This window comes from Drosophila albomicans, chromosome 2R, assembly GCF_009650485.2.
Source record: "Drosophila albomicans strain 15112-1751.03 chromosome 2R, ASM965048v2, whole genome shotgun sequence".
In the NCBI taxonomy this organism is placed as follows: domain Eukaryota; kingdom Metazoa; phylum Arthropoda; class Insecta; order Diptera; family Drosophilidae; genus Drosophila; species Drosophila albomicans.
Window position 1 is genome coordinate 4,258,266 of NC_047631.2, and position 14,227 is coordinate 4,272,492.

The following is a 14,227-nucleotide window of genomic DNA, read 5'->3' on the forward strand; positions in this document are numbered from 1 at the left end:
CATGTCGTTGGAGTAGCAAAACAGCAACAGCTAAGTAATTGATAGTAGACACAAGAAAAGCAACACAATGAAGTGCCAATTATCATATAATATAATATCATGTCGCACATCAAATTGATAATAAGCCATAGAATAACAATGCTCTTAGTGTCTCACTAATAGGCTTAAATAACTAGTTGATACTTTAATCTTTTATCATAGACACTTTCGCATAGCTTCAATAGTACATTTTTTTCTTTTACATTACGATGTGAGAAGCTTCCCTTATAGCGTAAAACTCGTCCTCAAAACACTTTTTAAAACAATCCAGTGTTGCAGTTACTCCAAGTTCCTTTTCAGTCAGACAGTTCTAAGTTATCAATTTTATAGTTTATCTGCCTTATAAACACCATGTTCCATACTCTAAACGATAATTCCAATATATAATCTATAGATGCCAACAAAAAAAACACAAACACACTAGAAAAAATAAAAAAAAAACTGTTCAAAATGACATAAAACCAGTTACAAAAGAAACACAAAAAATGAAGAAAAGAAGACGGCAACAATAACTGAAAAGAATAAGAAAGATGAGCGCGTTGCGCCTCTCTCAGTCAGACAATGCAATAATATTTTTCATAATTTTTGTTTCCATTTATTCCGTTTTTGTTGCTGTTGTTAATTTTTTTTATTTTTCCTTTTTGATAACCTACAGCCAATTAATGTCCCATAATTTTGAGTTTCGGATGCAACAGCAACGTCACTAGGCCAGACACTGAGTCCAAAGCGTGTCCCTCAACTTGTCATAAGCCTTTTAATTGCTAATGGGTATTTTGATAGTCGAACCCGAGACGGAGATGGAGACAAAGGCGGTGACGGTGACAGAGACAGCGTGTGGATGGCGGGTTAATCAAGCGACTGAAATCGAATCAATATCAAATCAGCCGCCGTTTTGAAAGAGCGCGTCAAATGAAAACCGATCCAATCCAATCGGCATCGACATCGACATCGAATTCAATCCAATCCAATCCAATCCATTGCAATGCGTTGTTGGCTTCGATCCTTTCTTGGCGACACCGAAAATTGCTGCTCATTTAACGATCGTCAGCTAATTTCCATGTCTCAGTCTCAGTCGCTGTCGCAATCGCAGTCGCATTCTCCATCTCCAGTTCCTGTCTTTGGGTTCCAAAAGGTTCCTCTTCAGTTTTGTAGTAGTTGCTGCTGCTCTCGCTGTTGATGTTACTGATGCTGTTGCTGTTGCCTTAACGGCTGCATCGTCGACATCATCATTAACATTTTCAAGATTTAATCATCAAACATGGCGCTCTGTTCCCCCTGATGGTGGTAATGATGCCATGTTCTGTGCCTTGTTTAGTCGCATGTCGAACATGCGCTTTTATCGGCATTTAAAATATACCTAGACACATACGCAAGCATATACCGAATAGCACATTTGGTATCTCTGAAATCGTTAGTGAACGAACCGATTCCTGTGGTGGATCTTTTGTCAATTTTATGCGCTATTTTATATTTAAGATTCAATTAAAATATTAAAACACAATCGGTGGTTTCAAAGCTGAATCTCCCCAGGTAATTTGAGTAGTAACAAGACTCCCCTATGAATATCATAATAATAACATAATCACAACGTATCGATCACGGAAATAACTTATATCTACACCTAAAGTTCAACAAACTGGAAATGAAATAGTAGACTTTTTATATACCATTAATATGAACAACAAATATTTTTAGCAACTTGGAAAAAGTATTATAATTAAATAAACTAACAACGTTCGAATCGAAAACGGTGGACTTTGAGGTGCCCTGTGTTTATAAAATTTTAATGCAACACGGTTGCATTGAACATACATATTTCATTAATCAATTTTTTGACAAAATTAAATGGAATTTTACGATCATAGTTTATCATTTTATACTACTTTACACTAAGAGAAATAAAGTTATAAACTATTAAGAGAGCAAATCTTACTCTGATTGTAAATTTAGGATATTTATGGGTGAAGGGAGCGAATGACACGCTTAAAATAAACTATATTTGAATAATGTTAATAGAAGCCTACAGAATTTTGTGAAGAAGAACCACCCATAAACAATGAGGCTTATATATTTAAGGCAATAGGGGAATTAAAGAATATATTGATAAAAATATATTATAATGAATATATTATTATTTTTGTTGAAAAACCATTGATCAGAAAGTTATGTGTTATATTTAATGTATTGTTCCTTAAAGTGCTAGTTTTTATACCCGCTACCCATAGGGTAGAATTAGAACTTTGTGCCGGCAGGAATTTGCGATCAGATAAAAATTGTGTAATTTATTAAAGAAATACTTTTGTATGGGCAAAAACGCCTACTTACTGGGGATCTTAGTTGCTTTGGCTGACAATTTGGTATGTTGAAATGTCTATGGTATATTTTGAATGTGGTACTATATCGATATACCAAATATAGCATTTGGTATCTTTTTAGTATTTTGTAGTATTTTCGGTATATTTTGAAAATAATACCGCATTATTTTGTTTTTATTCAAAATGGGTAGCGAGCATCTCAAAGTCGAGCACACTCGACTGTAGCTTTCTCACTTGTTATAAATATATTTGTAATATCCTGTCAAACATAGTTAAGATCGGAAATACATATGTGTAATAGATCAGTGTCAACAGACGAGACTATATAGCTATGTATGTCCGTGTGTTTGTCCGTATGAACACCTAGATTTCAGAGACTGTATAAAACAATTACACTTGGCCCTCGCTTAACACGGGGGTTACGTTCCTAGTGTTAAGCGAAATAGTGTTAAGCGAAACATGGATTCAATACAAAATAAGGGGTTACGTTCGCAAAATTCAAAATTGGCAGCAAAACAAATTGTTTTATTGTTCAAATTTGGTCTGTTTTTATTAAAGTTTCATACATTTGTTCAAAATTAACCAAAAGTTATTATGCCTTTAATAAATGCATAACATTCATATTTTCAAAATTAAAAGTTGGTATTAAATCAAAAAAATTGCTTCATATAATTAATTATCAGGTTAAACTTTATAAAAATCTAAAAATGTGAAAAAGTAAGGAGATCATCATTCATATCAAGTTTGAAATGTATTTGGTGGCATTTATAGTTTTTAAGTTTGTTTCAACATTTTTTCTCTTTTGGTGGCTCGTCATCAAAAAATCGTGTAAGAACGAGGTTTTTAGCATGTTATAGATGGCAGCAAATTTGTAACCGTGTAAGACCGAGTTCGTGCTAAGCGAGGGCCAAGTGTATATAATTTTTTGCATAGTTTCAAATGAAAATTATAAAAGTTATCTAAATAATTTTAAATTGCAAAATATGCTGCTCTTTTGGGGGTCTTAGAGGCGTTGGTTGCAAATCTGGTATATTTTGTACTATAGCTTCTCGTGATGTAATGGAATGTAACATAGCTTTAGGTATATTTTAGATCCTTTTTTATGTTTAGAATAAACCGGCACTTCTTTGCTTTTATTAAAACTGAGTAGCAATATCTCACAGTCGAAGGCACTCGACTGTAGCTTTTTGCCTCGAGAACGACAAGTCATTGAATCTTGTCATTTGTATAAAAGAAAACAGTTCTTATAAATTGCATTAAGCACGTAAAAAAACCTGGAAACACCATATGTATATGACTATATAGTCTCAGCGATTTAGGCACTCTAAAATCGGCTGACAATACTTATAGAGACAAAGATACCTTCTTTAGCGTGTTACATATATAGCGGTAAACAAGTTGTTAGTTCATTTCTCATGGGCAGATGGTAGAAGAGTATTATATCTCAACGGAGTTGTTGTTAAGCAGGACAAATTTGTATACCAACTTGGAAAAGTATTTCGTGTTAATAATCTCAACATACTGCGGTCGTTGTCGTTAGTTTCCCATGGAAAAAAGGCAATTGCAATTTCAATTTACACACAACGAAGCAAACACCTTAAAAGGTTAATTGTAGCCACACTGAGCAATTCATGTTCAAATTATCGAATACATTTGATTTAGGATTTCCACACAGACACTCAGCTATGCCACACAGAAGTAACTCGTTTTCTCATAACACATGCAATTTATAATTTTCCTCTGCTGTAGACGGCCGCTGGAGGGGAGGGGGACAGCAAAAACATGGCGGACGAAAGAGAAAAAAAAGGGGAACATGTTCAACAGTTAATAAAACAAATAATTGCGCAGCATATGCAATAAAAATAAGGCTAAACGATGGGCAGGACAAACGGTGGACAGGTACGAATAACAAATGCCAAAACTGTCGGCCATTGGAAGAGGCCTCCATAGCAAGAAGATATGACTGAGACTAGAAAGAGATGGCAACAACAGCGATGAGGACTAATCATCGAGTGCACTGCCAACAACAACAACAACAACAACTACATCGGCAGCAACAGCAACGAGAACGAGAACGACAACAACTTCGACAATGTCGCGCCAATTGGAATTGCAAATCTGCCAAGGAGGACTCCAAGTAGTATGAGGTTGCTGCTGATACAGAGCTTGGAGATGGGAAAGGGGATGGGGATGGGGGGGGTGACGATGTCGGTTGCCCGCGTGCCCGTCTTAGACAAAATGGTGGAGACAACAGCAAGAGCAACAGCAATGATATCAACAGTAACAGCAACAACAACGACGTCAACGAAGACACAGGTTCATTCTCCCATAAATACGCGCAGCGGGTGTTAAATATTTTGTACGACTTCTGCAAGTCCTTCGGTCTGCTATCCAGCCCTCGGTCGCTTGGCTCATGTCTCTCTGCTCAGACAACTTCGCATCTTTCTCTCTCTGTCCTCTGTGGCTGTTGCTTAAGCAAAACTTTGACTCAAACGCCTTTGTTCATCAATTAAGCTGTCCTGTCCGTCTGGTGAACCAAGCCCCTCTCCCACACACGTTCTCCCAACCTTCTGTCTGCCAAAACACACACACAAAGACATTTACATTTACATTTAGAGCCAAAATGCGGAGAAGGCGGAGAAGTTTGCCAGGAGGCATCATTGGAGACACATGCTACGGTTGTAAATTATGCGACGGTCAGAAATTGAAATATGGCGCAGCAACGAAAGCAAATTGAAATCAATGAAAACGACCAACTTCAAACTTCCAGCTTGCAGCTTGATCCGAGCCTTCTCTGCAAAATGCAATTGACTCCGCCCGTCTGTTAAAAGGATTCCTTTAAAACTCTCTGTTTCAGACGCAGTAATAAAACTTTAACAGAAAATTGTTACTGCTTTAAACAACTTAAAAAATGACTTTAAAGCTTCCTATTTACCAAGTTTATTTATTTTCTTAAGTACATTACAAACATTTCGCATTTCCCATTTGACCTACTTTGTCTATAAAATCTAGTAAAAGTTTTTAAAGTTTTCGCTCGCCAAACAAAGAAACTGCCTTGGAAAATAATGAGTGATTCGGCTATTTTCGAAGGTTTGTTCAGCTCTCACTGCATTAAATTTAGTTAATATATTAAATACTAGTCATGAGTAATTGCTAATTATACATACAGAGCTGTTTCTATTACTGCCCCCGACAGGAAAAGCAAATTTTTCACTCGCTTTGCTGACACCCAGAAATTAGCATAAAACCAAAGGTAAAGCAATTATAGTGTTTATTAAATCAAACATTTTGAAAAAAAATTATTTCTCACTAGCGGAAGATTGTATACCCTTCTATTAACATATAATATTAACAAAAAAACATTATTTGGGTAAAAATATATTGTAGGAAATTATTTCTCAATGCAAAATCTATACATATGTAGTTCATATAAAAAGGCAAGTATGGATAGCATTTATTAAATTTATTAAAATTTTTAAAGTGAAAAAACATATTTTCAAGGGTATAACAATGTTTAAATGCGGGAGTGACTTTGTCGAATTCGGGAACAAACAACGGACATTAATCAGTTAAATAAACATAATAAAAGGCTAAATACGAGCTCGTGACATTTTGATAAATATCAAATCAAAATAATGCGTCAAAATAATTAATCACGATTAAAGAGCGCAAAAGAGCGAGCAAGAGAAAGTCTGTAATAAGCATTAGAGTCAGAGGAATAAAACGCATTACATTAAAATGCAAACGCAAAATGTCAAATTAATGAGGCAGTAGAGTAGGAGGAAAAGATTAGCCATATAGGATAGAGAAATAGGAGGTAAGGGCGGTCAAGGCAGCCATTTCTGATGATCGATAAACGCTAAAAGCAAACATCAGCGGGGGGTGAGTGAGCCAGCGAGTCAGTGCTGGGAAGGGATAACCGTAAAACAAGTGTTTGCAATCACACGCCATTTTCAAATTAGCGGAAAAAGCAAAAACAACACCACAACATTTATCACAAGTCATGGAGCTTAAACAGTCTGGCATCACTCTGCCGAAATAAACGTCACGTAATCTAATGCAAAATCTAATAAAATGCGTGTCAATGCGATTTAGCGATTTGCAGGGGTAAACAACCCCCTCGCACTTTATCGTATTTACTTTTTGCCTTTTATGCATAATTTAAATGGCGCTTAGTGTTATTTGGTTAAAGTCAATTTATATCCATACGCATGTATGGGAACTTTGCCATTTGACTTAGTCAACTAACGGAAAGGGGGCTGAATGAGAGTGCTACCATTGGGAAACCCTTTTTTAGAATTTTTCCTTATTTCTTCAGCAAAATGCTGTGGCTTTTTTATGCTTGAACACGCTCCCCTTGCGGTTTATCAATCAATGCGCAATTGTGGATGCGTCAACTTATCAACTTGTTGCACGCTCCCCAATAGCAATAACAACAACCGCAATATCAACTTCTCCAATTTAACCCTGAAGCTGCAGATATAAATGCTGGATTTTTCCAGCCTGTAACTTTAAGGTACCCCAACTCTTGTTTATATTCAATTTAATCAAAATCAAGGTTAAGTAATGACCGTTTTCAGCTAACCCCAAGGGTATCATTGGACGGCGTTGTTGTTAGTTCGATGGAGTTAACACGTGCAACAGGCCACAAGCCACACAAACGCGGTCCGCGTGCGGTGACAGAGGGAAGGGGACTGTTGACGCTAGACGGTTGGCTATGGCGCCTGCCCACAACCCTTAATTGCGCGTGTAATCAGCAACAACTATGAAATGGGAAAGGGGAATAGGGTGGCAAACTTCTAATACTTTGTAAATACAACAAACAGCTTGTGCATAATTCGAATGTGCAAGTGTTAGATGTTTGTTTGAAAGTGACTGAGGGTTGGCGTTAATGATGTGATTAGATCGCATTATCAAAAGATCGATGGGACATGTGTCAAATAACATGTTAAATCAATGAATACTAAACACCCTTTTCAAATAAACAATTTGCTTTCCCCAACTTAATAGTATCTGATTAAAAATTACAGTATTATTACGCGCAACATTTCAAACAAATTTTCAAAATGCTCCGTGACGCAAGCTGGCTGATACATTGAGAGTTGCCAACTGTACTGTTTGTTTTACCAAGCAAAACAAGCTCCCTTTCCACTTTATTGCCAAAAAAAAGAATGACAGGAAGCAATTTTAATTTTCATAGCAAGTATCGTAAATTTTGATATTATTTTTATAGAGTAATTATTTTATTTAAGAAAAAAAATTTAAAACAAAAAAAAACAGTAAAGTGTAAGGTAAACAGTGTATACACAATTTAAAAATACGCGCCTATGATAAACACATATTTTGAAAATATACTAATATACCATACGAAGTGTGCCCAAATTTCTGTATTTTAAACGAAGTGATAAATGTGTTAAAAAACTGTTGCATTGAAAGAAGCTTTCTTTTTAAAAATAAACACGTCCTAATATTTTCTAAGCCATAAATAATTCTAAACATTTTATTAATTCTTTTGCTTGGTTGGTTAAATTGCAATTTAAAATCGATGACAACGATTTTCAACGCATCAATATATCGATAGTGCTGTCAATAGTGCCATCGATAATTCGCCACCTTTATTTTTCCCTCCACATTATTTTAATGCTAAACTAAGTTAAGCAATGCAGCGCGTAAGTTGATTGGTGCTCCAGATTTAAATATAAAATTTCACACACTTTTACCATTTTGTAGGGAATAGACTCGTTCTTCAAACGGCTGCCCGGCAAAAAGACCAGTGATGAAGATGCGTCTCCATCGCCAGCACCCAAGAAACGCAAAGCGCGCGTTATTTCCAGCGACGAGGATGAAATACCCGCTAGTCCGCAAGTGAGCAAGCATGGCAAGGAGTTGAAAAGGTCGCGCAAGGCACTGGACATCAAATCGCCAAGCAACGATAATAACAACACTGCTGCCAAGAAACCATCTTTGTCGAAGCTGAAGCCTTTGCAGAAAGTTAATCCCTCGGATTTGTTTGGTGGGGAAACTAAACGCATAGAAGCTTCCAAGCCCAAGGATCGCAGCATTGTTGAAATGGAGGATGAATCCATCGATCGCAGTCTCATGGAAGTGGATGTGGAGCAAACAACATCGCCAAAAGAAACCAAAATCCAGAGTCCGCCTGCAAGTCGCAAGCGCAGCCCGAAGCCAACTCCAGAATCAAAGAGCGCTTTTGCAAAGAAGCCCAAAGCTGCCACACCACGTGCCAAGCAGGATCTGGAGACAAGTGTTCTCACAGACGAAGACCGGCACGAGAGAAAGCGCATGGCTGCCGTGCTCTATCAACAGTATAAGAATCGCAGCAGCTGCTTGAATCCGGGCAGCAAAGAAATACCTAAAGGCTCTCCGGATTGCCTGAAGGGTTTGACCTTTTTAGTGACAGGCATACTCGAATCTATGGAACGAGAGGAAGCTGCATCGGTGATTAAGGGATTTGGAGGTCGTGTCATGACTGTGGTGGGCAAGAAGCTCAACTATTTGGTTGTGGGCGAGGAGGCGGGACCCAAGAAACTCGCACAGGCCGAAGAACATAATGTGACCATCTTAAGTGAAGATGGACTATTTGATTTGATAAGGGAACGATCTGGCGAAAAGAAAGATGAAGTCAAGGTAAAGAAGGAACCTGAAGAGAAAAGTAGCACTTTGAAAGTAAAGAAGGAACCTGAAGAAAAGAAAAGCACTTCAAATGTTAAAAAGGAACCTGAAGAGAAGAAAGTGAAGAAGCAAAATAGTGAAGAAGAGAAACTGCAGCAGAGCAGCAGCATTAAGAAGGAGGAAAAGATGCACAGCGTTAAAGTGAAGCAGGAGCACAAAGAAACCGACTCCAAGATCAAAAAAGAGGACAACAATAACGTGGATAACGTCAAGCCGGAAGACAGCCTCAACATGGCCTGGGTGGACAAGTATAAACCCAATAGCATCAAGGATATTGTGGGCCAAGCTGGACCCTCCAGCAACGTCACCAAGTACGTCAAAGTACATATAATTATAGTCTTTTCAATCTAATCCTATCTATTTACAGATTGATGAACTGGTTGTCTAAATGGTATGTCAATCACGATGGCAAGAAGAAGCCTCAACGACCCAATCCATGGGCCAAAAACGACGATGGCAGCTTCTTTAAAGCAGCCCTGCTCTCCGGTCCGCCGGGCATTGGTAAGACGACAACGGCGACTCTGGTCACCAAGGAGCTGGGCTTCGATGCCGTCGAATTCAATGCGTCGGACACGCGCAGCAAGCGACTGCTTAAGGAAGAGGTGGCCAGTCTGTTGGGCAACAAATCACTGTATGGCTATGTAAATGGACAGTCGCAAGCAGTGTCCAAGAAGCATGTGCTGATCATGGACGAGGTAGACGGCATGGCGGGCAACGAGGATCGCGGTGGTATGGCGGAGCTCATTGCACTGATTAAGGAGAGTTCGGTGCCCATTATTTGCATGTGCAACGACCGCAATCATCCAAAGATACGTTCGTTGGTCAACTATTGCTATGATTTACGTTTCCAGCGACCTCGCATCGAACAGATCAAGGGACGCATCATGAGCATTTGTTTCAAGGAGAAGCTCAAAATGACGCCATCGAAGCTGGAGGAAATCATTGCAGCTACCAACAATGATATTCGTCAGACCATCAATCATTTGGCTCTGTTGAGTGCCGGCGAAAAGCTGCCAGAAATGTCAACCGCAAGCCAACAGGTGGCATCCAAAGATCTAAAGCTGGGCCCTTGGGAAGTGGTGCGCAAGGTTTTTACGGCCGATGAGCACAAACAAATGAGCTTCTACGATAAGTGTGATCTGTTCTTCCACGACTACAGCATGGCTCCACTTTTTGTTCAGCAAAACTATCTGCAAGTACTGCCACAGGGCAATAAAAACGACATCATGGCCAAGGTGGCGGCCACTGCGGATGCTCTCAGCCTGGGTGACATGGTGGATAAGCGTATTCGTGCCAATTCCGCATGGAGTCTGCTGCCCACTCAGGCCGTCTTTAGCTCAGTGCTACCCGGTGAATATATGTGCGGTCACTTCACTGGCCAAATCAATTTCCCTGGCTGGTTAGGCAAGAATTCCAAGACGACTAAGCGATCTCGCTTGGCCCAGGAGCTGCATGATCACACGCGAGTGTGCACCTCGGGCTCCAAACTGTCGGTGCGTTTGGATTATGCACCGTTCTTGTTGGCCAACATTGTGCGTCCGCTGTCCAAAGATGGACAAGAAGGCGTCGCTGCAGCACTAGATGTGATGAAGGATTATCATTTGTTGCGCGAGGATTTGGATTCGCTGCTAGAGCTTACTGCCTGGCCGGGCAAGAAGTCGCCCATGGATGCAGTCGATGGCCGTGTGAAGGCAGCACTCACACGAGCCTACAACAAAGAGGTCATGGCTTATTCCTATTCAGCACAGGCAAATGTTAAACGGAAGCGTGCCGAGGCAGCTGGTGATGAGGAAAGCGGTCTGCTTGGTGGCGAAGAGGATGAGGAGGGTGGCCAAGCGGTTGCATCAGATGATGATGATGATAAAGATGATTTGGAGTTGGATGGACTTATTAAGGCTAAGAAGAAGCCAGCTGCAAGCAGCACCAGCAAAGCCAGCACTTCAAAAGCAGGTGGCAAAAAAGCAAGCACTGCGTCAAGTGCGGCTAAATCAAAGGCGAAGCCTAAAAAATAAGTTACAGCTAACAAAGCACGTTATTATTAAGTTGCATCCACTCATTGTAAAGTCCCCATGTTGGCGATCTACTATTTTTTTCTCATAAATTGTATGTTATATTTATATTGAATCAATTAAAACTTTTTGCTTTTCATATATGAACCTTTTAATATCGTTAAATAGTGTGCACTCAGTAGTGTCCATTGGACACTGTACACATATTTTCTCATGTATGTATTTCAAACGAAAATCCAACTTATTTTTGCATTTCACATTTGAATTTCCGCCATTAACATTATTTGGCTGAGCGCTTCATATCGATTGTGTGTTACCGATGTCACTATTAACCATAAAAATATCAAAACCGTGACATCGCAATCTATCGCTTATGTACGATACTTGCGTACAATGACAGGTTCTTAAACACATATCGCACATCGCTAGGTTCAAACAGCTGTCAGAAGTAAAAATGACGTTGTCGTGAACGGTTCGTACAAATAACTTCGCGCACCGCAAAAACAATTGAAATTAAATGCAATTAGCATTTGCAACGGCCTTTAATTAACAACAAAATGTGCGCGCAACTCTGACATAAGTATTGTTAATCGAAAATTGCGTGCACGTGCCGTATTTAAGTGTTTTTCTGCCAATAACATGCGTTTGCTGTTTTCTGTGGTGTGTTCAACTTTTTTTGCACCAGTGAAAAATGTTCAGCGTGTAAGTGTGAGTGTCGCCCTTTTCTCGCGTTTATGTATGCATGTGTATGTGTAAAGGGCGCAGCACCACCAGCAGAAGTAGCATGAAAATAGGAAAAACAGCCGTTTTAATTGTGCAATTCAATTAAAATTATCAAGTTCAAAGAGCTTTCAACAATTTACGCAACTCGTTCGTTGTTAAAACTCTGAAAACTCAATAAGCATACACACATACACACGAGCAAGCGTTCAGCATCTCAGGCACACGGAGGTAAAGGCAAGTGTAGACTTTGACAACAGCAAAATGGGTGGCCAACAAAGTGTTGGCCAGCAGCAACCCTCGATGCCGCCCCACCTCTTTGCCTACTTTGCTGTTGTGTTAGGCACAAGGACGTTGCGTATACACACACAAGCACACGCATGCAAATACCAATACATGCGCAGAGCAAGTTACTTGCCTTGGAGAGAGAGAGAGAGAGAGAGAGGAGTCGAAAGCTAAAGCCTTATAACAATTACTTTTACCTTTTTCACGAATATTGTAAACATTCGTTGTTGCCGCGCCTTGATTTATTTTCATTTTTCCTTGCAAGGAAACTGTATGTTAATGCGGAAGGGGGTGACTAGTAGGAGGTGGGGAGTTAAACACATGTTTACTTCTTTATACACTTCTTCCCCCTTTTTATTTTCTTGCACAAACGGTTCAAATTCAGGTCATTGCATTTGTTTAAGTTACTCCCACGCTCTGCTCTCACTAATGCTCTCTTGGTCTGTCTCTCTCTCTCTCTGTCTCCATCGTTCGCTCGGCTGCTCTTGCTGTTTGATGACTGTTGATTTTTCAATACATATGAATGTGTATGTTTTCGCTTTCATTTCATTTCATTCGGCTGCTGTGTTTATTGGAGCTTTTGTTGCGGAAATCGGATTAAATTCCCGACTGTAAGCGTCACGTTCTAATACGAAGCAGAACAGAGTTGTTTGCTTTAAATGTAGCTTGAAATGATCACAGTAGATTTTAGGTCAGCTTTTTTTGCACAAAATAATAACTTTTCGTTCATATCGATAAGATTGAACATAAACACATGCGCAATGGTAATGTTTGTTTAACGGATTTCCAGTTATAGAAGAGATAAGAACAACAACTCGCGGTAAAATAGATAAATGATGTACAATCAACACCATTCTGCTTCCCCTCGCTCTCCACTGTCAATTTATTACACTCGCTGTTACAGCAGACCTAAAAGCGCATTTCGTTATCAATTGTCGTACAAGTGTGTGCGTCTGTGTGTGTGTATATTCCTCATATCTATGTGTTTGCTTGTGTGTGAGGGAAAAGATAAGTACAAGACGACAACTCGTTAAGGCACGAAGCGAACAACAAAAATTGACATTTGCTTTTGTAGCTTTTTGGTTATTGCGAGGTGTTTTTTCTTTGCCAATACCGCCGCCCTTTCTAGCAAGAGTTGACGTCATTAAATTTGTGTTAAGTGGACTCTTGTGTGTGTGTGTGTGTGTCGCAATTTACGTGCAGGCAAGATTTTAATTAAGTTTAATTAAAGTGAGAGAAAGCAAAAGGGATTCGAAGAAGCTGACTTGATTTCTCCTGCACAAAGGAGGACACCAATATAATACAATCACTTTAATTAAGACTTGATTAGAACATGACTTCGTGTATTTGTTAAAGAAAAGATATATTTATAGATAGAAATAACACCTGCTACCATTTTGAGTTCTTAATTCCATTTTATATGTGGTAAAAACTTGAACATGGCTTTGGTATGGCAGCGAACGAGTAAAACGTGCAGATGAATTGGGTCAACAACAATAGGCAAACGTTGACAATCAAGCCAATTTTTTGTTGCCAGTCAAGTTGATCGATAATAGAATTGGTTTGCAAGTTAGCATATAACTTAAAGAATACATTTTCGTACAGTTTATGTTTCCTAAAGAATTTTAGCAATCTTAATTCCGATTGAGTATTCAGCTACCAACTGAGTTGGAAACAGCTTTACAGCTCTCTCAACAGCTCTTCACGCGACACGCGACTTGCAAACAGGTTTCGAATAGATCGATTAACGATTATCATATCCGTTTCAATAAACATAAATTTGGTAACTGCGACGAGCCACATGCCGCATATAAATTGAGCACAACATGAATGAGAATGCCAAGACCATCGGCAAGACTCTTGTACTTATTTCATTTTCTTCTTTGTGGATGTGTGATGAGCACACTCTTGTCCTTAGCACAGAGCTGCAACCTATCTGCTTGAAATGTCAGTCAAGTTGCATGCGGCAAGGTTGCCATCACACACTCAGCACTTGAGTTCTATGTTATGTTGTGTACTATGCGAAAAGCATATCAAATACTTTGACTATAGGAAATAAATTTGCCATAATCAATTGGAGCGACCTACTAGAGAGTATATTACAGCTACACAATAGCTAAAGACAATAGTTGAAACTATCTGCAGTGCACTTCTTTGTTTTGTATCTGC

The 14,227-nt window shown here is 39.1% G+C and overlaps 2 protein-coding genes across 5 annotated transcripts in view; both read left to right on the forward strand.

The window, feature by feature from the left end:
- Nucleotides 1-7,837: 7,837 nt before the first annotated feature.
- Nucleotides 7,838-11,192, forward strand: LOC117574940 (replication factor C subunit 1). Its single transcript, XM_034258989.2, has 3 exons — nucleotides 7,838-8,023; nucleotides 8,085-9,355; nucleotides 9,412-11,192. The coding sequence occupies exons 1-3, from the start codon at nucleotides 8,015-8,017 to the stop codon at nucleotides 11,054-11,056; spliced, it is 2,925 nt and encodes a 974-aa protein (XP_034114880.2). The 5' UTR covers nucleotides 7,838-8,014; the 3' UTR covers nucleotides 11,057-11,192.
- Nucleotides 11,193-11,477: 285 nt separating this feature from the next.
- Nucleotides 11,478-14,227, forward strand: part of LOC117576439 (microtubule-associated protein futsch) — a 30,909-nt gene continuing 28,159 nt past the window's right edge. The window contains exon 1 of one of the 4 annotated variants that reach the window (XM_052007912.1): nucleotides 11,478-11,612. The gene's annotated coding sequence lies outside the window, so the exon portion shown is untranslated. The other 3 variants (XM_052007910.1, XM_052007911.1, XM_034261196.2) reach the window with 3 other exon arrangements.

Coding starts and splice junctions, on each gene's coding strand:
- LOC117574940 (XM_034258989.2), top strand. Junction 9,356..9,411: donor CCCTCCAGCAACGTCACCAA/GTACGTCAAAGT, acceptor ATCTATTTACAG/ATTGATGAACTGGTTGTCTA.